We start from the raw sequence: 23,491 nt of genomic DNA, 5'->3' as shown, positions 1-23,491 counted from the left end.
CACAGGTAAGCAGGACGCCATATAGGCAAGAAAGAAAAAAGGTGGGAATTAAACAGCACATCTTGCTGCAGATTAAATGTACATTCTTCCTATGAGTGAAAAAGTTGAGAGCTAACCTGTAATCTCTCAGGGATTATTAAAACAGATTCCACCTATCCCAACCAAAAAGCAGCTGCTGATGAACAAAGGTGRATGTAGTATGCCTCCTAGCTCCATCAGGAAATGCTACAGAACACTGAAGTATACTCCCAAACTGGTTTTAGGAAAACAGAAGTGCCAACACTCAGCTACACCTGATACACCAGGCTTCATTTTGGCCAGCATGTAAGCTTAGAAAAATAAACATAGCAAAGATGGAAGGGAAAATGCTTGCCAAAAACAGAATTTGTGTGAACAGTACAGTTCTAAGAGCAGCATTCTTTAAACTTCTTTCACCAAGCTAACTGCTGGTGACTGCAGTAAGAAGTAAATTATACTCAGCCAGCCAATTACATACAACAAAAATTAGAAAAGTCGAACAGCTGCTCTTTATATTGTTCATTTGGTCTCTTCCTGTCCCTGCATAACACACACTCAGAAGTACTGTGTCATTTTCCACCATTAAGRTGATCTTGCATTTTGATGAGGCTTTTCTCCCCAGGAGACCTTGGGATGAAGAGGCCTCTGCACGTTTGAAGATACGTCCATATCGCAGACTGCAGTGTAGTCTGAAGACCTCTGAGATAGAGCCAGTACTGGAAACTGTCTAGCCATGGCTACAGAGAGCTCTGTAAAGACAGAGGACCTTATCCTGTCAAGACATTACGGAAAATTAGCACAGAGAGTGTTCAAGCTATTAGACCATTTCCAGTACTTCACCTAGCACCAGGGGACAGTGATAACACTGATGAGGCTGGGGACCGAAAGGTAAGCTATGAGACGGCTCAATGCCGAAAGGGAAAAAGGAAGGGAAAATCAAATAGCAGTAACATAACAAATCAAACAGAGATGAGTGCACAGAGGTTAAATACCTGTGTGTATACCTGCACATACACGCTTGAAGTATGAGTCTACTTTTCATCTTTGTAATGTTCCAGATAAAGTTAATTGTTTTAATTGGTATTAAATTATGATTCTATGAATAATATCAGCCATTCACACTCTTTCCCCTTCCCCCTCCAAATGCCCTCAGAGYAATTCCAGTAAGAATGAAGTATCATGGGAACCAATTTAATTAAAGCTAATTTAAAGGGCACATAGGGTGGGGATGAAGTTTTGGAAGAAACTGATGGGCCATCCAAGGAGTCTGAAAGCCACTCTTTTGGATTTTCCACCTATAACTGGAACACGGAATTAGCATGCGTCTTTACATTCAATTTATCAGATTTTTATTATCAGGGAAACAGGAGCTGAGGCTAAATAAATGTTTCTGCTTAAGACCAAAAAGAATTTGCAGAAAAAAATATGAACATAATTTTATAAGCAGTAACCTTTGCAAGGGTTCCCTCTCCAAGAGAGAAACCTCTCAATATTGGCACTCTCCCAGTTCAGGCTGCGGAATTAGAGCACTGTAACTCTAACCAAACCGTTTTAATATGTTAAGGGACAAAAAAGCAAAGATATATTAGTGTTTCTATATATGCAAAAGTATGCATACAGCTGTATACATGAAGATTAACAAGTAACTGCCTGCAATCTGAAGATAATGCAGACTGGTACAGACAAGCAGTAGTTGCTTTTGTAACCCCATGCTCAACAGACCTTTGCAGTTAATATCTTATCATGCCTAATCTATGAATACATGTGTAAAATGGTATGGCATCCCTCTAGTCTGAAAATTAGCAAGTTTTGTATACTCAAACTGTTACAGCCCACTTACATCCATTTTTCTCTTTCTCTCACTCTTTTTTCCTGCAGATCAGGTTTGAGACTTACCAATAGTTTGAGCAGCCAAAAACGGGACTTGTAGTATAAGGTTTTGGTAGGGTTGATGAGAAAAAGTAACATGAAGCCATACAGGATGAGTGGATTCACCTGCATAGGTATGTAGGTGAATTTACCATATATACATGCCAGTAGGCTCAGGCACCACAAAACCCCAAGGAATCCAGCAATCTACAGAAAGAAAGAAGAAAAACAGAATTAGATACCTTGCGACTAAACAACTCCAAATCTTACAATGAATTCTCATTATAGCAAAAGAGAGCAATGTTCAATCCTGTAATCAAATCAGACTTCAGCAACTTCCTCCTCTGGATGCRGTAATTGTGTTACAATTCCTTGCCAGGAAATGGTACAGGATTTATCCTCCTGATATTCACAACTCAACCACTCCTGCAATCTGTTCTGCTTACCTCAAAGAGATGTTGATGGGACAAGTTGCTGCGGGGGTTGAGTTCAAAGATGAGGACATGATTAACTCCAGCCTGTCTCCAGCCATACGTGTTGATGCCCAGCAGAAAGAGGAATTCTATCAGGAGAAAGCCACCTCGATAGATTCTCACTAGTGGCCACACATTTGGTCCATCTATAAAAACCACGCCTAACAAAGAAAAGAAAAAAGCAAAACCTTTATGACAGCACAAGCCACATCACAAATCAAACTGCACTTCTTTATGCTGGTCCTCAGATACTCAGCTATATCCCATGAAAACCGAGTACATTTGTAACTCACCTGCATATTTCAGCAATTGGAAGACAGTTTACCTAGTCTATTAGAGGCTTGGCGTGCTACAATTTTGAGGTTGTCACTTGACTTCAGGCCAACCAAGAGAAAGAGCATCATGTCCACACTTTAATTAAGTGACTTAAGCTAGATAGGCATGGCTATGGAAAAGAGGTGAGTCATCTTGCCTCCTAGTCTATTATCTTTTTCATCTTGTTACAGAAGATACTTCAAAAATTCCTTTTAACCTAAATTTACTAGAGCCACAGAGTTCCTTAAAATGATTTGAGAGTATTCTAGGGAAATTTCTATCTGTAGCTTGTGTAGTCRTTGATTTGATGCATTAGTAGCATCATAAATCCCTTGTCTCACRCTACAAGCATAAGGGATAGTACGAGCAGAAATACGACTGTATTCACTTAAAATTCTGGTTTAAGAGAGAAGAAATCTCAGCAGATGGATATACAAATATCTCAGCTTCCCCCAAAAAACAAGAAAGTACAATTTACAGCATTTAAAACAATGCTAAGATGTGCCTAATCACTAAATTCAATGTAACTGTAATGTAGGACATATTTGTAACCAGCAATATAATTCCCAGCAGCACCCAGACAGAACATCCAACATAAGGCAGCAATACTGGAAAGTCTGTTGCTTCCTTTGTTCAGTCTTCAAGGTTTTAGAAAGAGATTCACTTAACTTCRAACAATGAGCAGCCTTATAAAGTAGAAGCATTGTCTAACGTAAGCCCCTTTGCAAAAACTTGTCCTCCTGATTGCCTGATATGGGCTTTATTAGTAAAGGAAAAAAAAAAAAATCAGTCATCAATTTCAACTCCACTGAGCATTTCTCACCCACGTCTTTCCAAAGGGAAAAAGCAACAAACAATCTATTCTCACATATTCTCTTGCCTAAACTGCAGCCCAACTTTTTCCAACCTTTCCTTCAGAGAAAAAATTATCTGTAAAAAGTTTCACAGAATCACGGAATGGTTGAGGTTGGAAGGGACCTCTGGAGATCATCTACTCAAGCAGGGTCACCAAGAGCACGTTGCACAGGATCGTATCCAGGCAGGTTTTGAAGATCTCCAGAGAAGCAGACTCCACAACCGCTATGGGCAACCTGTGCCAGTGCTTTGTCACTCTAAGAGTAAAAAACCTTTTCCTCATATTCAGGTAAAACTTTCTGTGGTTCAGTTTGTACCTATTGCCTTCTGTCCTGTTGATGGGCACCACCAAAACAAGTCCAGTCCCATCCTCTTGACATCCTCCCTTAAGGTTATTTGTAGACATTAATAATATCTCCTCTCAGCCTTCCCTCCTCCTCCAGGCTAAACAAGCCCAGCTCTCTCAGCCTTTCCTCATAAGAAAGATGCTCCAGTCCTCTGATCATCTTCGTAGCCCTATGCTGGACCCTCAATCAGGTATCAGCTCAGAGGAACAGGGAGGGGGCTGAAGGGGCCCACCTGACACAAGCCAGGGAGGGGAGAACATTCTGAAACGCCACAGAAATTTAAAGCATCACACAACACATTTTGCAGTGAAGAATCATGCCTCCTCCTCCTCCATCATTTTCTTCATAACTCGGGCGAGCCACATGCAAAATTGAAATGCCTGATAACAGATACATCAGTGAAGACCAGAGCTAATATTCAATTTCAAAACATTTTCAAACACTCTTCTGAAGATTCCAGTATTTTTCTTCTCATCTTTAAAATTTACAGACATTTCTCTTCAAGCACGTAAATGATGGGATCTAGTCTGAGTGAAACAGTAGAAAAACTGGAGAAAGGGTTCTGCTTTATAACTACATGCCGCCTCAAACCTTGAAGTTTTTTTATGTTGTATTTCTGGCCTTTTGTTAGCATGCTTTCCCTCCTGAGAAGCTGTGCTGATACCATGCAAGACCACCACTCCAATAAAACCCAAACCCAATTCAGAGATCTGTACTTAAGGCCAGAGGCAAAAAGATTTTCCATTAATATATTGTTTCCACTCAAATCCAACACTGTAAATCAAGTCATTTCCCAGAGTCAGCAAGTACATGACATTTGATTAACTTACCCCTCCAGCAACCAACCCCAAAAGGCTCTAGTAGACAAAAGCTCTAAACAAGGTGTTCAGAGAGGAAGATTTCCCTGGTGACAAGCCCAACAACATCACGAGCTGATTCTCTTCTACAGACTCTCATGTTCCCTCAAATGTGTTTTAATAGATCTCTGTACACTCATAGTAACGTTTGAACATGACTACTCACATAATTAAGGGCAAATGTTTTCTCCTCCTCCCCAAGAATACCCTACGATTTTGAGTGCTCGATGACAAAAATCAGTAACAACACTTTCCCTATTCATTCAGTAATATCACGGAGAGACAATACATTCAGTAATTTATTCTGCCATTGTGCAGACATGTTCTTCTGGCTCAAAGCTAGTTCTGTTACCATGCTCCTTTCCTACATAATACACAGCACTGTAACCAGCCTTGAGATTTTGCATGATTTCTTACAGAGTTTTGATTAATAAATCTTATCCCTACTTACATTAAATTTGACTCGCACTAAAGCTGATGTAGAGACTAGTGAGGCCTCAAAATAAATACTCTTCAGGGCAACAGTCTCCTGGGGTCCACTTGTAGAAGTTGCAACCTTTCATGGACCTGAGTTACTGTGAAGTCATCTCTATAAATGTTGCTGTTCTGTTTTCGAAATCAGGGAAATACAGACGCGTTTTGCCAACGGAAGTTATGTTCTAACGCTGTGTTACAAATTCTACACATACAGCAGTACAACCCTAAATGCACCAATCAAATCATAAAAACAATTTGACATAGAGGTATACAGGTTAGTAAAGTAATATCCAATTAAAAATAAGAACTTTAGAGTACAATTTTTACCCAATATTTGAACAACTTACAGATAAAAGAGCATGTCTCCTGATATAAACATATCTATTATTCACACCAGTTTAGTAATACATGCTTTAGAGGCATAATCATGTTTATGATTCATTCTCACAACTGCATCACTTTTTCATTCTTAATGCTGAGAGATAAAACAAACAGCCAGCTTCTATCATATCTGCATCTCATTCAGAGATCAAACATGTAAGTTACAGAGAAAAGAAAATGAATAAAGAACAATCTATTTGCATTAAATAGACCTTTCACATAGAGAGTCAACTTTCTGCCTCTACCACAGAAAGATTAGAAGGGAAGTTCTYGCGAACAGGTTCTAAAACAGATAAATTCTATCCCACGGGATGACTAGATCCAGTTAGAGAAACACTCGATTCAAAATTCTTTAAAATCAAACACAGGCCTTCCCTAATGCAAAAAGTTACATGCTGATCTGTTAGCTTTTTCCTTTGCACTGTTTCAGCAAATTACACCACTCTACTGCAATCACACATACAATTAGTAAAGCTGCTTGCAATATTCTGAATCTAGAGTACTAATATGATATTTACACAAATGGGAGTTTCCAGTAACTCAGAAGGTGCAAACTAGAGTAAAACTAAAGCTTAAAATAGGCAGTAATTTACTGTAGTTTTTAAATGATCTTGCCACAATGTTGTCAACAAGACAAACCYAATTAACTCAGTTTACAGGCATCAAGCCTTCACGCCCCAGATATTGCCACATGAAAACTTCCTGAATGCCATAGTGCTCACACAGCTATGCGACTGCTCTCATTCTTTGTATAGAGTCAATACTATGCAAAATTTAAGTTCTGTGAGCACCTCTCTCAACACAGTTAGATTTTGGTGTTCACAGAAAGATAAAAGATCATCTTGGATGTTATACTTCCAGGATACCCCCGCTGAGAGTATGGCRAGAACCAGGAACACAAGCCACAGTACACTCAAAGATCAGCATCTGGGTATACAACATGAGAGCTACCGCCCATTACTGAGCAGAACTAAGAATTCACACCAGTGTGATCTGACTCAGCCTGATCCAATCCAGAACATCCTGGCCAATTCAGCTCAGCTCCAGGCTGTTACTAAGCGATRCCAAGAAACCCATACCAGGCTGTGGGAGCCAGCTGAGTCCAGCTGAKCAAACCTACCTGAAAGTATGACAGTGATGTTCAGTACAATGAATATTCCACAGAACAATCCAACCCTGAACGTAGTCCAGGCTGGTGCAGGCTGCAAACAAAGCAATGGAGGAATTAAGGGGAGATAAATATGTTATCAAAGTCAGAATTATTCGCAAAATAAACTTAAAATCAGGGATATAACATTCTGTTTTGACTGTATTCTCTCTTCTTCTTGAAGTGAGGTTTCTTTAAACTGACAAATACTGCATAGTGTTCTTAGTTATGCTGATGCTGTGTTAGAACAGAGCTCAGGCATTTCAACACCTCTGAAAAGTCTTCTAGGCTACACTAACAGTAACATATGTTATTATTAGCATGAATTTCCCTTTATTATTCATCTCATCCCTTCATAACTTTGGCTTCATGCATTAGAGCTAGTAAGCTACTATTCTGTCTTTCAAAACTAAAGTAGATTGTGTGAGCACGTCCTCTCTCAAAATTTGTGGAACCCACTCACATCCATGTATTTTCCCATTCTCCATTCAGATGTTGAATCTGCATTGGCCCCTTGACAGATCAGAGAAACAGCTTAGCCATATAACTTGATCTCTCACCTGAGCAGCTCCCAAGGGTGGAACACGCAAACGTTTCATAGCCTTCTGCCTGTCTCCATCTTCTAACTCGTTGGTCACCACTGCCTAAGGAGATTAAAAAATACACATCACAGAAGTTCATTGTAATGATACACTCCTACACATTGCCTGCTTTGCRTTATTACACAATACAAGCCAATACTGCATTAACTCTTTAGAGTGAAGAGTAACCAGTTGATGATAACACACACAAATTTGAGTGAGTAATGCCAGGTAGCACTTTGAAATCAATTAACAGTTGCCTTGGTGATGGACATAAGATATTCATAGGGCAAAAGATTGTAAGAATAGAACACGAAAAATAAATTGTTTCCTAGCTAAAAGAGAAGCCAGTGCACAGACTAGCATCTTTACCTCTGTTTCAGAGATAAGCTGATTGATTTTCTTGCAAGTGTAGAATGGTGCCACTTCCACCTGGGCCACCCGCCAGTCTGCTCCTCGTGAGGTCTCCAGGATCTTGTCATGCTTCTTCAAGATCTTGCGGAAGCCAGTGAAGTTCAGGTTCTACAAACAAAGGAAAACAAAGTTACTTGCTTTTAAGCCCAATCAGTTAAGAAGAAAGTTAAAAGGTTATATTCCAGAAGAATCAAAATAGTTATATCTATTATCAGGAGGGTTTTGTGTGTTAGTACTTTTTTTTTTTTTTAGAATATAAATCCATTACAAATCACAGAAAGCGTGTGGACCAAGGGCATACTACAGAGAACTTGTTTGCAGGGAACTAATTAAACCTAACGCTCCTGGAAAAGCCAGACAATTGCCTCTTCCCTGCACAGTCCAGAAAGTGACAACATTCCTGATGAAATTTCACTGAAAATAAACAACCTTTGGACATATCTAAAACTTGTATGTTTAATGCTATTTCAAGACATGCTTCTTCTGTTTGGATACACCTTAATGCATATGTCACACGTACATGGACTCTAGAGCACTGGTGGTTGCAATGAGCTCTTAACAAAATCACAAAGCTGCAGAAAGACTGTTTTGGCCCAGTTTCCGCACTCACTATGGAGATAAGACATCTATTAATCTTTTCAAGGTGTTCTACTGATTTCTAGTTTCTTTAAATTTTATCTCAGTTTTAAATCAAGTTCTCAAATTCACTGCAAATCAAATCTGGCCAAGTGTATTCCCAGGACAGCATTCTGTTCCTCCTCCAACGTTATGTGRGGAGGGCAAAACAAGTCTGGGCCTGTAGACCAGGGAGACGCAACTCTACTCTCGCAAAATACATGCGTGATACTCTGTTAAGAGCAAAAATACTGGTTGATTTCCARGTTACACATGAGCCCTGATCCAATAGTGTATATGCGGTAACAAAGACATAAAAAGCTCACCACAGTGCATCAGGCAGGCAATTAYTGTGATAAGATGCATCTGAAATACTCCATCTCACTACACAGAAAATACCACACAGAAAACTTAATATTTTCATTCAATCAATAGGAGAGGCACAGGCAGACTGGGGCACGATTCATTCCTTGCTTCCCAAAAAGCTTAAAAAATAGCTTGGAAAGAAAAACATAGAAAAGAGCAGAATCCAATACCTTGGGGAGAGGCGCCAACTATTCACTGAAATGATTTTCAATCTAATTATGCTTAGAGTGATTTAATACCAGATCGCCATCATCTAGATGGGAAGAGGAGGACAGGGAGATGGGAGCAGGAAGCCAATGCATTAATGATCTGCATTATTGCAGACAAGAGACTTTAATTACTTTCTATTGGAAAAGCCAGCATTCCACCCCTGGGAGAACAGATCATTCTTTCATAAATTTGAAATGAAAAAGATGCAACAAAATGATACTTTTGGTCAGAGAATTTTCTGTCGCCTGACCTGACATCACTTGATTTGCCATTAGTGCAATCATAATAACTGTGGGGTGCCTCAGGAGGTAGCGGTGTATTACTGTGCCACACACCCTACAACCTCCACGATGGTGTTTCCTCCTCTGGCTGCAAAAATGCTGCATCCCAGGCTGTATGGAAAAACACTGTTGAATACAATGGTAATTTTAACAATGAATATTCATTGAAGAAATTATGAATGGGAACAGTCAAGTATCATTTACATAGTCAGAGGTTTTGTATTTCTTGCTATTCAAAATACTTATTTGACAGGAAGTTTTCTCCAAGACTGACTTCCACTTCTGCTGATACTAACTGAATCTATTGAAAGGAATCAACTAATGGCATGTTTTTCCATTAAAACTGAAAAAAAAATCCTGTGCAACTTACACAATAATATTATGCAAGATTAAGTAGGATGAAATGACAGACTCAATCTTTGCTCATACATAAGTGTATTAGTTAGGAAATGCAAAAGCAAGGCAATCACACAGCAGTTTAATAAGACTGAATCAGCCTCCACTGTTTTTTTCCTCATGAGTATACAGTAACATTTAATTTCAAGATTTGTATATTCTAAAACATAATCTTTAAAATAAATTGTAATTAGATTTATATGTGTGTGTGTGTGCACATATATGTTGTGTACGTAGAATTATATACTCTTGTTATCAATGAATTAATTTAAATTAAGTTATCACTGGTAAGTTGAGAAAAACAACGGCTGTCGTGAAGCTAAGTTATGGTTCACTTCTTCCCATGATATTTTCTGTTTCATTTTAGAAGTATTCCTCTATTACCCACCTAGTACTATACAGCTAGTATCAACCCACAGGCACCTATGCGTTTGTATACCTTAAGATCGAYGCGTTCAACATTGACTCTTGCTTCAGTGCTAACAGCCTGAGAAGTTTGTGTCATATGGATTTTCTTGTCTTGGTAACCCAACTCGAGACGTTGGCATCCTGTTGGAGCCATGGTTCACTACATATAATGACACTGGTGACTTCCTAGAGCAAGGCTTCAGCTACGTCTTCTTCCCACTAAGTTATTGTTTTTGCCTCTCCAAAACTGTAAGAGCTTGAATATTCTTAGTTATTTCTTTCTAGGCCCAAATATGAATGAGTAGTTTTTTTTTTTTAATGTGTTAGTATACATATTCCTCATCCTCAACAAGAGCAATGTGAACAAACTTTTCTTATTCTTTTTGAAGGTAAGTACTAGAAAGAAGTTCTACTGCTCTTGAAAACAGTGAAAAGTCTCAACTTCAAGTGGATTTTATATCATTTACTATATATAAAATAGTCCTGAGTCACAGTTGCAAGAGTCCAAACAATGAGCATGCAAAACGCCTTTCTTCAATGAYGTGGAGTAGCAGAGGAATTTCCAAAGGAATGGCCTCTGTTATGCCCTATTTAAATTCTTCATCAAGTATTAGAAGTGATACTTCATAACCAAAAACAGGAGCCTTCTTTTTAAAAAAGGCAAAGAAAATACAGTAGTTAATATTGTTCCCCTCCATTCCAGAAAAGCTGAGAATACTCTACCTCCTCTAGGATCTTGAACTAGAAGTTCTCTCTAATAGTTAAAGGACTTTATTGAAAAACCCATGGACCAGTGCCCCAAATAGTTTCTGCAACTGTAAAATCTGGACTCAGGACTCACAGAGGGCCACCTGCTATCCAACCAACCAAGTAGCCACATTTCTAAGAGGAGCCCTGAATATATCCCCGAGAACTTCCCTTTAAGGCAGTCTGAAGCCTGTTTTAATGCAAGTTGGACCAAGAATTTCCAGCCTAGAAACCAAATATTAAAACAATGAAACTCCAGTTGAGGCATCTAAGTAAGTGAGTAAATGTTGGCAGCCTAAGCACACATGCTCAAGGGCATAATATCACTTAAGGAAAGTTGCAAATACTCAGAATTTTGGAAGAATTAAGCCTTGTCCATACTACAAAAGAATATTTAAGTATTTCTTCAGTGAATTTTTAGTGAAATTATCAAGTAGATATAAAATCACTGCATCTTTATTTAGATCTTTACTAGGATTGTCTATTAAAGAATTTAAGTTTCAAAACTTTCTTTTGCCTGTTAAAGAATGTTCAAAAACATTTCAGAATATTTAACGACAAAAGAATTAGYCCAGTGATAAAAGATTCTGACAGTTTCAGATTTTTGTTCTGAGATTATTGCAACAGAACTAGTCTCTGCAACATTTACTGTGCCTTTTTATGTTAGGAATATAAGTACAACTAAAGATTTGTTTTTTCATAATTCCTTCAAGGCATATGAGCCTGTACCTTACGCAACTAAATACATTTTTTATGGATGTTTTAAAAAGAAATATTGATACAGCAAGGTCAGAGCCACTACCATGGTAACACCAGGAGGAAATAGAATGTTAATATTTCAAACTTCCACAGCAAATATTACGTAAAACAGCTTCTTCCAAAGCCTCCTGGTTCCAACTCTGCACAGAACAACACACCACAGCAGAACATGGCCTCTGAATGCTGGCAGTGATTTCATGTTCTGACCATGCCTGGTGGCAGGGGAGCAGGGGTCAGCCAGCCCCAAAAAGAGGGAAGGAAGGTCTTCCCACTGGTYAGTTTAGCCTTTCTAATTCAATAAAAAACAGCAAAGCAGCAYGTTGCTAGCTATCTTAGTCTCTATCCAGGGATGTGCTCTTCCTTTAAAAAGGTTTAGGTGCCGCAAAGTGAAAAAGAAATTGAAATCTSTCTTGAATGAGGCAATTCAAGGATACACAAGCACAGTGATAACACACATGCAAAACAGGGTGTAGTAAAACCACCTCCTCTTGTGGGTACCTGATAGTTCTGCAGTAAGATGAGGCTGAGGTAGAACTCGCTGAAGGCCAGTTTCAGGTCTTTGATATTCCTATGCTGGACACGCTCTTCATGGGACAGGTGGAAGACCGGCTTTCTGCGCTGCCGCAGCGTGGAAATCCCACTGGCTTCTTTTTGTGCATCCAAAGTTGATTGTAATTCGGTCTGAAGAGTAGCGAACCTGCGCTGAGCTTCTGCAAGCTTTTCTGTGAGCAAGGAAAGGAAAATGGCAGGTGAGTGTATAGTAACTTGCTTATCAAATCTGTAGAAAGCTATATACTCTTCCCCCAAATAATCCACTTGTAGGTAAAAAGCACTGTACAGAATAATCTATTGCATGGCCTTTTCCCATTAATCATTAAATTCAACAACTCTACAAATATTTCATTTATGCAGCTCCTTCTCATTGAAGATTTTAATGTACYCCTATGAATAACTCTCTCAAAGAAAGCCTTCATGTCAGACAAGTCTCATTCACTATAGTCAAAAAATCAAGCATATAAACAACTGTCCCTTTGGTGCAGGTTAAGGGAGCAGCAGAAATAGAACTCAGATCTCTTGACTTCCATCCCAGATTCAATTTCTAAATGACACTCGTTCCAGGACCGTATAAATACCCGTTCGTGATGGAAGAAGCCCAACCTGAGCAGCTGTTGCACGCTGAAACTACGCACCTGCCACCTCTAACTAGAAGCTATAGAACAGCCCTTCTGAATGCCAAGGGGACGCGGAGTCCGATCTCCCGACATGCCGCCATTCTGGCAAAGCCATAGCTGGAGGCAGCCAGGCAGATACTATCTCGTTTAAATACCAAAACAGTGACCACACGTCTATTCTGTGTGCGAAGGAAAGCACGCTTCTCTTATTTCTCAGATAAAGCAAATTCACAAAAAGCATTAAAAATCCCTGTTATCCAATATTCCGAATCAACTCAAGAGCTGGTAAATAAAGCACTTTTGGTACTTGCGCATCCAGTACCAGCTAAGAAGCGTTTGCTATCTTTTCATAAGACAGTAAAGAAATCAAAGGAAAACACACTTCAAAAGTAATGCTGAATTTAGGAGCTCAGAAAGCAATGCAACCCTTTTGCTAAACACAGCTTCTGCTTTGATCAGGACTTCCAGCACTACAAACTGCTGCATAGAATTTGAAGCAATAATTTACCCCTCCTTACCTCAAATGAGGATTACAGTTCGGAACCATTGCCTTACATTTTTTTATTGGTTAAAAGGATAGTCAACCTGTATTTAACATCACTTTAATGTATTTTCTGAATAAACAGGTCCTCTTCTTCACACCTCGTAAGTATGAAAACAGTATTCCTTTAGACATGCTCCTTTATGTTCTTTCAGAAAATAATCTTCTGTACTAAATAATAATCTTACTATGCTAAAAASAGCATAACTGAACATATTCTCTTTCTTTTAGCTTTGTACAACTAGTTCCTTCTTGGCTTCCCCGCACCTCGCCCCGGCGAGAGTTTCAGACACAGCTTTGGTATCTCTACTGACAGGCACCATTGCAGAACACGGCAAATGGCATTTGCCATGAAGACACCGAGCAGATTCAGAGTCCAGGACAGACCACTGGGAGCTGGAGCCATCTGCACGGAGCCAGCAGAACACAAACCCATTCCGCATCAGAAACCAGGAAGCCACAGGATCGTTCCACAGCACAAAGCTCTGCTAATTGTCAATTTAATTCTCTTCATTAGTATCTTATATAACAACTTAACAGTAATTCTCAATTACTTCCACCACCCCCCGCACACACACACATACGAGTAAGTCTCACTCTTATGGGAGTTATTCTGACCTTTTCTGAGTCAGTCTTGTTCAATTCTGATTAATTTYAACTGCAAAACTCCTCTGTAAATAATTTTACAGTGTTCTCCATAGGATGTTTTCCAGCAGCAGAATACCTTTCTGAACAAAAAAGGGAGATCRGTGCAGAAAAATCAAGTATGGAAGAGACTGAAACTTTCCATCACTTCATTGGTCATAAGCCTAAATACAGAAGAGGTCTTTAAAAAACAGGAATAGACCACCTCTCTCCCACAGCTTCTACATGTGCTAGGAATCCATCGAATGGAGGGAACGCAGGCCACAGCGACGTGTCTGCTCACAGCCTCAGCCACAGGGTATTTAACATACACAACACTAGAGTGCAAAAAACATTCTCCCCCCTTTGGGAACTCTCTGAGGAAACAGTAGTAGATAGTTATCTGCTGGAAGCAAAAGCCTTCATAAAAACACAACCTACAAGTTCACACTCTATATCCAAAATGTTATATTAAACCATCTGGCGATGCACTAAGATTTCTTTCAGATAAGATTATTWAATATGCTGGCAAGAGTTTTCCATCTCTTGATCCAAAGCACATGTTCTCTTGCCCCAAGGTCCAAATAAAAAAATAAAATAAATAAAAAACACCCTTTAAATTCATTAGTTTAATAGCACAATATTTAAAGAAAGAAATGCTTCAAAATAATTTTTAAACAGATGTTACAATTTTACTACCTGTTTGCAAACCTCCAACATCCATAAAAAAAGATCATCTGCCTAAACATTCTACCCAATCATAGAAAAATTTAGTTTGAACCACCTACAAGTCTCCTTTGCTCAACCTCCTGCTCAAAGCAGGGTTAATAATAAAGTTAAATCAGGTTCCTCAGGACCTTTTCCATTCAAATCTTGAAAATCTTCATGAATGGAGATAGTAAAGCCTCTCTGGGGCCCTATTCCTGTGCTTTATCATTGCCACAGTGAAGAATCTTACATYTAATAGGGGTTTTCCTTTTTACGGTTTGTGACTGTTGAGTCTCTTCTTTTACCGGGAAAGAGCTGGGCTCTGTCTCCCATACCCGCTCCCGCTGGGCAGGGGAGGGCTGCAGCCCCCTTGGGATGAGGCTCTAAGGACAACCRAACCAGTGTAATCATATGTGAAAAATGGTGATTCTGCCACCGTCTTAATCCTSCAGTCCTGTCCCTAGTGCTGGCTGCAGCTAGCTAACCCACAAATCATCTCGTCTTATTAAGAGGTGATTTTATCACCAATATTTGTTGCAGAATCAAGATAGGGCAAAACGTGTGCTGTTATTCTTAAAAYCACCCACTGAATTGCCTAGGGAAGCCGCAAAGCGCGGTAGAAATCAAATTTTTAATTTGTAATACACTCCAAAATATTTGAAAAGACATTCACCCCTATTGCTTATTCAGCGCTTTTAAAAGTGACTTTAAAAAATTTGCCACAAGAGAGTCAGAGGAAAAAAAAACAGTAAGTGTTTAGAAGCTGCAACCATTCCAGTTGCCTTTGCTGCATATTGCATGCCCCGATGGCCACTAACACTGTAGCTAAAGTGTAATCTCACCAGTAAAGGCTAAGGAGAAATCCAAAATGAGCAGAGGCAGACTCAAAAATGCTTGCAATAAAGCAGCAGCTTTGCCCAAAACCTGCTTCTAGATCCTGACTTGAAAGCATGGTCTAAAGTGTTATCACCTCATCTATGCAACTCCCCGCTGTTTTTGTGCATCATTTTCAGAGGGTAAAGAAAAGTTCCTATGCAAGAAACCTGAAAAAACTATCGCATCAAGGAGCCAAGAAAATATCTCTTGTGGTTAAAGTCCCATACACAGCTTAGTCCCCAGTGAAATTACTGTTTGAACGCCTGGTCATYTGGAGTCCTACTTGTGATCAAACCCCATTGGTTTCAACAGACACGGTGCGATGTAAGAGGCTCACRGCTTCCCAGCCCCTCCTTTCGGGGCTCTGCTCAGCTCACGCAGGCTCTTCCCAGAGCCGGTTCCTCTCTCCACTGCTGCGTGCCGTGCTTTTGTTTACTAACTTAAAGCCATGACTTCCTACAATTAATAAAAACAGCTCCTAAATGAACCACAAAAAATGCAACTAGTTAAGACTGTTAAGTGATAGGCCAAGAACAACCCGATTCCACTAATTTAAAATATAACAAACTTCCCCTCSACAAAATCCCAAATACAAACCAAAACCGGTCGCAGAAAGTTCTCGCAGAATCTCTGCACTTGAGCAGACATTCCTCTGCAGGGATTATCCATACAATTTACTATTWCCATTTTCTTTCAACTGAGGGTACAATTTCTTGGTAGTAACCTAAATAATCACCAACTGTTTTTCAAATCAGGTTTAGATAATGACATTTTTCCTTCCTGCAAGGACAGAATAACGGTCTGTGAAAAGAAGCCTGTATTTGATGACAGAGGACCACCTCTGAGCACAYGGCAGAAGGCAAAGACATTCTGCAAAAAGCACCACAGCCGTGAGTGATCTGAGGGGTCTGSGAGGAGCTTGTGGTGGTGGGAACAGCCCAGCTTTGGAGGACAACACTGTCCCCGCTGGGGACATCCCCAACCACATTCACTGCAAATCCCCAAGCACAGGGAAAGAAGAAGATGCAGAGACAAAACAGAGGTTAACGGAAGGATTAGCTTTCTTTAGAAGTGGACAAGACGGGCACGTGCCTCCAATAACTAGCACGTACCAGGTCATAATCCAAGCCAACACATGCCTGCAGATACAAYAGGGTCTGACATGACATGACATCTCTCTGACACGAACAAGACAAGAAATGTTTCTTCAGTTGTTCCYGCATGTAGCATAATGCTAATAACCATAATAATAGGTTTTCATATTATTCAAGTCATAATTGCTCTTCTGCAAATAAAAGACTTATTTTAATCTTATCACAAGAGATTTTCAAATTGCATGCATTCTCTCTTAAAACTTTTTGAAATGACAGCAAGTAGAAAAAAGATCTATCCTATATTATTAATGCCATTTCAAAAAATGTTCGAACGTGTGTGTATATGTGGGTGCACAAGTGCTAGCAGGTCTTCATTAGGGAAAATTATAATCTGCATTGTGCATATAAATTGAAGAATTGTCTTCATGGAGTCGAGCTTGGAATACACAGGATCTCTTATTAGAGCAGCTGGTATAACTAGAAAAGTAAAATAAGTTTCTGCGCAYATGAGTCTTTCCTCAGATCTGCAACAGAAACAGAAGATCTCAAAGCAAAACAAAACTTAGAAGAATTGCTTGGAGTTTAGATAGGTACATAGAATTTACCCATAGAAAAGTGCCCATCGAGTAAAGTGTAAAAAGCAGGACGCCTAACAAAATATGCTGCTTCTACTGACAAGCCTACTCTTGCCTCTGTCCTTATACCACTATGGCTATCGCAAAATGCTACTATTCTACAGATGCAAAAGAACTGGCTTAGCCACCACAACAGAGATTTACTTCCCTACATGGAAGCTGAACAGAGGCAAGCTGCCATGCACGGCTGTTGCATCTATTGTGCCTTTAGCTATTCTCATGCTCACAACCCAGATTTTGCTAGCAATAAAATAAATAGCAATAAAATCATTGCCCGATTCTTATTAAAATATTTTGCACAATTCAACTTGTCTTTGTTASCAGATTAAAATCAGAAATAAAGAAGACACCATGAAGTGCTGCAAAAGCATTTTCATAGCAAGAAGTTAATGAATCAACAACATGTTAAGAAAAAGTAGGGCAAAAGTCCATACACCATTGTATCCATATTTAAATGCTTGTCTTATTGGAAACTCAGTTTAAACATTACCAAAAGAGGCTGAGAATTGCTTGGAACATGATGGTGGCCTGAACTAGACACACTATTACAAAATCTTTTCTAGAAACGTTACAGGGAAACACTACATTTCAATTATTCCATTCTAAAGTTATTTTCAAAACACAGAGTGAGAAAGCAAACTTTCTCTGGGAAAACAACAAACAACAGCACTTTGAAATACAAAGCCCAGAAACCTCTAATCTTAATACTATTACATTTTTATTCAAGTTTACTAAACAAGATTATATATGTAGCTGAGGACAAAAYGCTACGGCCTCTTCTACTTCAGAAAGTTGCAAGTGTTTAAGTATATTTAAAGGGACTTAAAAACCTGTCGGACATCTCAAGGAGGACAAGTTACCATACACAAGCGAGTCCATGACAGCATTCCTGCAAACTTGGCAAATACTAGCAAGGTAGCTTAGCATTTATGCCTAAAACATGCACAGGAAACAGTCACCATGGATATGCAATGCTAAGAAACAGTGCCCTATATATAAACTGCTAAATAAATTTAAGAGCACCTTCTTAAAGTTCAGCAGATGTTACTCCTAAGCAAYGAAATCATTTGCCCTTTATTCTCCCTTCATTTAGACACTATGGTTTAGCTCCACATCTGTGATTAAATCTGAGCAATCTCCCATATAAACCCTGCCTATAATTTACCTGATGGTAGACCTGCATGAGCACTGCAGTAATTCTGGAATTTTGGAGACCTCAGACTCTTTTTTTGTTGCTTTATTTTCTACAAAAATACACAAATAAGCACCTTACCTGAATAGAAAGTGTTGATTTTGGCAAGTTCTTTCTCACAGGTTTGGAAGAACTTCTCTTCAAACTTGGCAAAATACCTTTTCACTGCGTCCTCATCTGTGACTATAAAACAAAAGGAAAAATAACATTTTAAGAGAAGAATACGAGAGCCATTTTCTAAATGGCTACCATGGAAACATTTCTTCAGAGTAAATCCTCATCATTCAGGGAAAGAAGAACAATAAAGCTAAGGGATTCAGCAGGAACAGGTATTTGACCAAAAATGGAGTCCTCCAAGACAGAGRGGGAAAGCCACAGAAGCAGTGACTGCACCTTGGGTGGGTGACCAAAGTTCCYGGGAGCCTTTTCAATCCGCCCTCTACATGCTAATGCAGATCTCACCCGCTTCATTTCTACTCCCCAATTCAGCCTGGGTGCATGACTGCACCTGTAGTGCCTTCCTCAATGAAGACTGAGYTTTAACTATAAGAACTGGGCTAATCAAAGCTTGATCCAAGTAAAGAAGCATCTTCCAAGGCTGTCACAGGAAATAAACTGACAATATTTTGTTTTCTAAATATACTGGAGGGTCCCACCTTCCTCCCCTTCACCCCGGCTTCTCCTTCCTCCCACAGCACTTGTGCAACCATGCAGTGAGCCAGATAGGGAAACATTCAAATTAAAAATAAAATAAAATAAAAGGCACATTAARGTAGTAACATACCCAACCTCGACATGCTACTACTGTCTATGCCAGTTTTAGTTTTGTACATTTATCCACCCAAAAGTTGTTCTCCTCTCCAGTCTCAGGCACTAACAAGTCCTCCAACACAAACATTATTGAGAGCCAAACTCTTTAACACTGAGTGTTTTTTATGATGGGGCTTGGTTTTTCTCCAGGCTGGGCGTAGCTGAAAGCCAAGCTTCAGCACYGGGACCTACAGCCGTGTGCTCTGCAGCCCTGCAGCCCCGGTGCCCCAGAGCTAGCCCAGCGCCTCCCTTCCAGCCCATACTGYGCTGCAACTAGCACACACACTCTCAGTCTTGCCTAGGCCCAGGTCTTATCCTTTAAGAACAAAGCTGACCAAGAAAAGTATTTACACCAAATTATCAAACAACTAATTCTACTTAAAAGAAAAATGCCCAGCTTTTAAACAAAGATTTCATTTGACCTTCCATGCACATTCACTGGCTTCAGCAACCATCCCCACCTTCTCCTCACTGCGATCATTCTGCTCTTCACCTGCCACTGTTTCTTTCTCCTCTTTTGAATAGTCTTTCCTCAGCAAACAAGTCAGATTTTGCCCAATGCCTCAGCCTATTCCTCTTGTTTATGCTGGCTTGCTGCAAAACAGACCACCACATAAAGCTCAGAGACTTTCACTTCATGTACACAGCTCTGGTGGTCTAAAGAAACGAAGCTATGTCTTCACTTGCTCCTGCAGTCCTATTTTGAGAGAACTGACCGGCACAGCTGAACAAAACCATTGAGGCAGTCCTTCAGGCCGCACCACAAAGAGACGAGACAGGCTCTGATAAAGAAGCAACTTCAAGACCTTGCTTAAACCTTTTCAAATTTTGTGTCGCCGCGAACCCATGACAGAACAGCTCTTCCTCACCTCAGCCTCTGAGCTGTCAGGTAGTCCGGTAGGACCAGAACAAACAAGCAAAAGGTCTGCCTGGAAAGGAAATGGGAAGTGCTACATAAAATTTTTTATTTTACAAGGAAGAAAGAACGTGGATTCTATCTCACAATGAGTATTTAAAGGAAGAAACCTAAATTATGCCAATTAAAGGAGTTATTCAACAAAGCCTCATTTCTCATCCCCTGGTCGGAGAGTACTTTAGCTCCTGGAGGAACTATGCACAATTCCACAATTAAAGTCTTTGTTATTTATGAAGAATATAGTGCATAATCTCCAAAAGTGCAGCATTTCACACATGGAACGAATGTTTTTAATAATTAAGAAACAAATTGARTAAGTAAAAATCAGAGGCCACACTACAACCAAAAATTTTACTACTGTCAAATATCTGTCTCAAATGTTCCTAATGATGGAATCAGACTCTTCATATCACACTCTTCAGAGTTAGTTTTCTGAGTTCTCACACATTCTTACAGACTAAAAAAGGTTGTGTTTTTACAAAGAGGAAAGATTAAAAGGTCTACTACACTACAGTGTTGAGAAGGTCAGCAAATAGATCTGGAGCTATATGTTATCTAATAAGAAGTGCCTACTGAAAAACGATGATGAACTAGAAGATAAAAATTCCAGACTGTCAAAATCAAGAAAACCTTATTTTAGCATTAATTTCAAGGTAAAAATAACCCTAAATTAATCAAGAAAATACATACATAYGAATTATCAACTTTTAGAATTATCTGGGGTTTATGGTTACAGCACTGATATTAAATGCAATGAACCTCTATACATTATATGAATATTTTAAAAGGCTTACAGTTAAAGAAAAAATAATAGCGCAAGACTGTCAGGACAAWTTGGAAGCCTTTTGTTGTTGCAGAGTTTGAGGATGCTTATTTCAACCCCTGAAAGTGTGAAACTTGCACAAGCGATCAGCATTTACAATTCTACCATCCAAGCAGGAGCCTGCAGAAGAGAAGCCACAAAGGCTCCAAGGGTAGTTACACATCCAAAATACTGACATTTAAGGTCTGAGAAGAGTCACCATTAAAAGCCCATTATTTATTGCTGATTATCTTGAGACACCCATGGTTGCTCCCAGGGACGAGGACTCCCCTAGCTGTACACACGCCCCCGAAACGACAGGCTCCGACTCCTCTCGGCTGGCCAGGACCGCAGCGGCTCCGAGGTGTTGTGAGCTGCTGCTGGAAGCTCCTGGCCCAACGGAGCCTTTGCGGAAGCAAACGCGCACATGTGTGTCGTCTGCCTGTTCAGTCTGTTCAGTCTAATGCCTTAATGCAAATCGCTCTCTGCAGAGAGCCTAACACAAGAGGGATGGAAAATAACTCTGCTGTGAGGCTGGTAATTTCTCGCAGCAGCCACAGAGGTTGCAACATCTTCCCCCAGGGCACTACCAGCAAGGCCAAGCAGAACATGCCTGCAAGAGCCCTATTCCTTGACYCAACCGTCACTAGCGTAGGCGAACAAAACACAAACAGGTGGTGAAATAACAGAAATTACTATGTGATACCTCATATGCAGAGATTTTAGCTCCCTAACTCCCTGAAACATTTCAAACAGCAGTAATCAAGGAGTATCAAAACAGAGTTGACTTTCAAGGAAGGATCYGAAGGACAAATTCATCCGTCTGCAGAGTTTACACATTTCTAACAGAAGAATTTACCTACAGTTGTTTTCTGAAAACAATCGGCAATCATGAGGCAATCGTTCTTCCCAGCCTTTAAAAATAAGTCATGCAGAAATAAAAGCACACTTGCCTGCTGCTTTCCTGCTTCAGAAATACTGAACCATCTCTATCTCAACTTGTTTCTAAGTTTCAGTAAGTTCACAAAGCAAAAGCAAAACCGAGGAATTTTTTAAAGTTCAGTCACTGGAATTAGGCAAGAACAAAAGATCAGACAGTGGAGCATACCTTTTGTCCGTGAAGCCAAACATAAATATTTCTAATCAAAATATCTTTTGAAGTAACAAAAAGCCCAGTAAAGCACCAAAATGCTAATTCAACAAAACCAAAGCCAAACAAATGCCTTATTCTCTACATTAACTGATGATTACTTTAGGAAATTATAAACAAACATGAACTGTTTGACTGTATCTGAAGTTTTGAAAGAGGAAAACAGACYTWAAAAAAAAAAAARRSRMAAAAAAAAAGAAACAAACCAGCCACTACTAGAAGACCTTCCAAAAACCTTGAGATTAGGAATTCAGGTCTGTATTTAAACCTCCAGACATGGCTGACTGAAATGAAAGCAAGGGTCTGTATAAACTATTGAAAATCTTTACCAAATGTCAAACACCTTCTTATAAGAGGTATTTTACAGACTACAAAGGATACCAGTTTAAAAATCAGAATTTTTCTAAGAAAAGGTTTCCCTCTGGTTCAGCTCCCACTGCAGTTCAGTAATTTAGCTGCAATAATAGACAAGTACTGCCAAGGCTATTGCCTTTTTTTAATTTAATTTAATTTTATTTATTTATTTTATTTCTCCCCAAGGCTAGGACAGGACAACTTTTTCTGCCATGAGAAAATCACAGTGCCAGAAACCAGCCTTGCATTCAGAAACTCCATGACAACAGAAGCTGTTTTTAAAAGGCCTCTAGCAATTGCTGCCAAGAAAGGCCAGCGCTTCCTTTTGGCTTTTTTCTATAGCCCTAATACTTCATTTACCCTAATCCCCACACTGCTGCCACAAACAAGCTTGCCAGGAAGATGGAAAGCTGCAATCCTGGTTAGCCTGACTTCATCGTCCCATGCAATTGCCTGGTGTGAACCAAAGGCGATTCAAGAAGTCTGAAACACTTATGCTTGCAAAGTATATTAGACTACACTAAATAGGTAGGTGATAAATTGAATGTCACCACTATCTCAAATACTGTCAGACTTTTAAGGTTTTCCATACCTGGCCTCTTGTATTCAAAAAACCTGCCCCCAGGGTTCAAACACGACTGCAACAATGGAACTGTGCTCTGAAACTAAAAATTTTTCAACTTAAAGGAGAGTTTTCTCGTTCCCAGGTCTATGGAGATAGTAACAGCTTATGTTTCCAGGCTTAGCAGCACACTTGCTTAAGTCTGCAGACAGCTTCAAGCAAAGGCTCTGAAATGTGCAAAACGACATAGTTGCCTAATGACACAGCAGCCAAAACTAAGAAAAAAAGGCAGCTTTTATTACCACTTTCTAAAGTTCTAAAAAGGGCAAAATAATAATAAATCCAGCATGAATGAAACCTACTTCAAAAATACCTTCAGAAATTATGATTTTCAGGTTTGTAAAAATTGTTTGCTTATTTTCAGATTGTATCACTGAAGTCTTACAAGCAAACCAGCCACATCCTTGCAGACGGTTTATCTCGCAGGAAAGGAAAAGAAATCTCTACTCCACAACATGCCCACAAGCTAGATAACTAAC

The 23,491-nt window shown here is 39.5% G+C and overlaps 1 protein-coding gene across 1 annotated transcript in view; it reads right to left on the bottom strand.

The window, feature by feature from the left end:
* XPR1 (xenotropic and polytropic retrovirus receptor 1) overlaps positions 1-23,491 on the bottom strand; it is a 117,876-nt gene that overhangs the window by 28,237 nt on the left and 66,148 nt on the right. Inside the window, exons 3-9 of the mRNA XM_085300973.1 lie at positions 18,440-18,541; positions 12,015-12,238; positions 7,693-7,842; positions 7,300-7,383; positions 6,713-6,794; positions 2,334-2,521; positions 1,915-2,094 (exon numbers count right to left, since the gene is read on the bottom strand). Of these exons, the coding sequence (XP_085157099.1) occupies positions 1,915-2,094; positions 2,334-2,521; positions 6,713-6,794; positions 7,300-7,383; positions 7,693-7,842; positions 12,015-12,238; positions 18,440-18,541 (1,010 nt within the window). The remainder of the gene's footprint in view (positions 1-1,914; positions 2,095-2,333; positions 2,522-6,712; positions 6,795-7,299; positions 7,384-7,692; positions 7,843-12,014; positions 12,239-18,439; positions 18,542-23,491) is intronic.

This window comes from Rhea americana, unplaced genomic scaffold (assembly GCF_003343005.1).
Source record: "Rhea americana isolate MKP2758 unplaced genomic scaffold, rheAme1 scaffold_17, whole genome shotgun sequence".
NCBI classification, from domain to species: domain Eukaryota; kingdom Metazoa; phylum Chordata; class Aves; order Rheiformes; family Rheidae; genus Rhea; species Rhea americana.
Note: the sequence above shows the minus strand (reverse complement) of the source record. Positions and strands in the feature narration are given on the sequence as shown.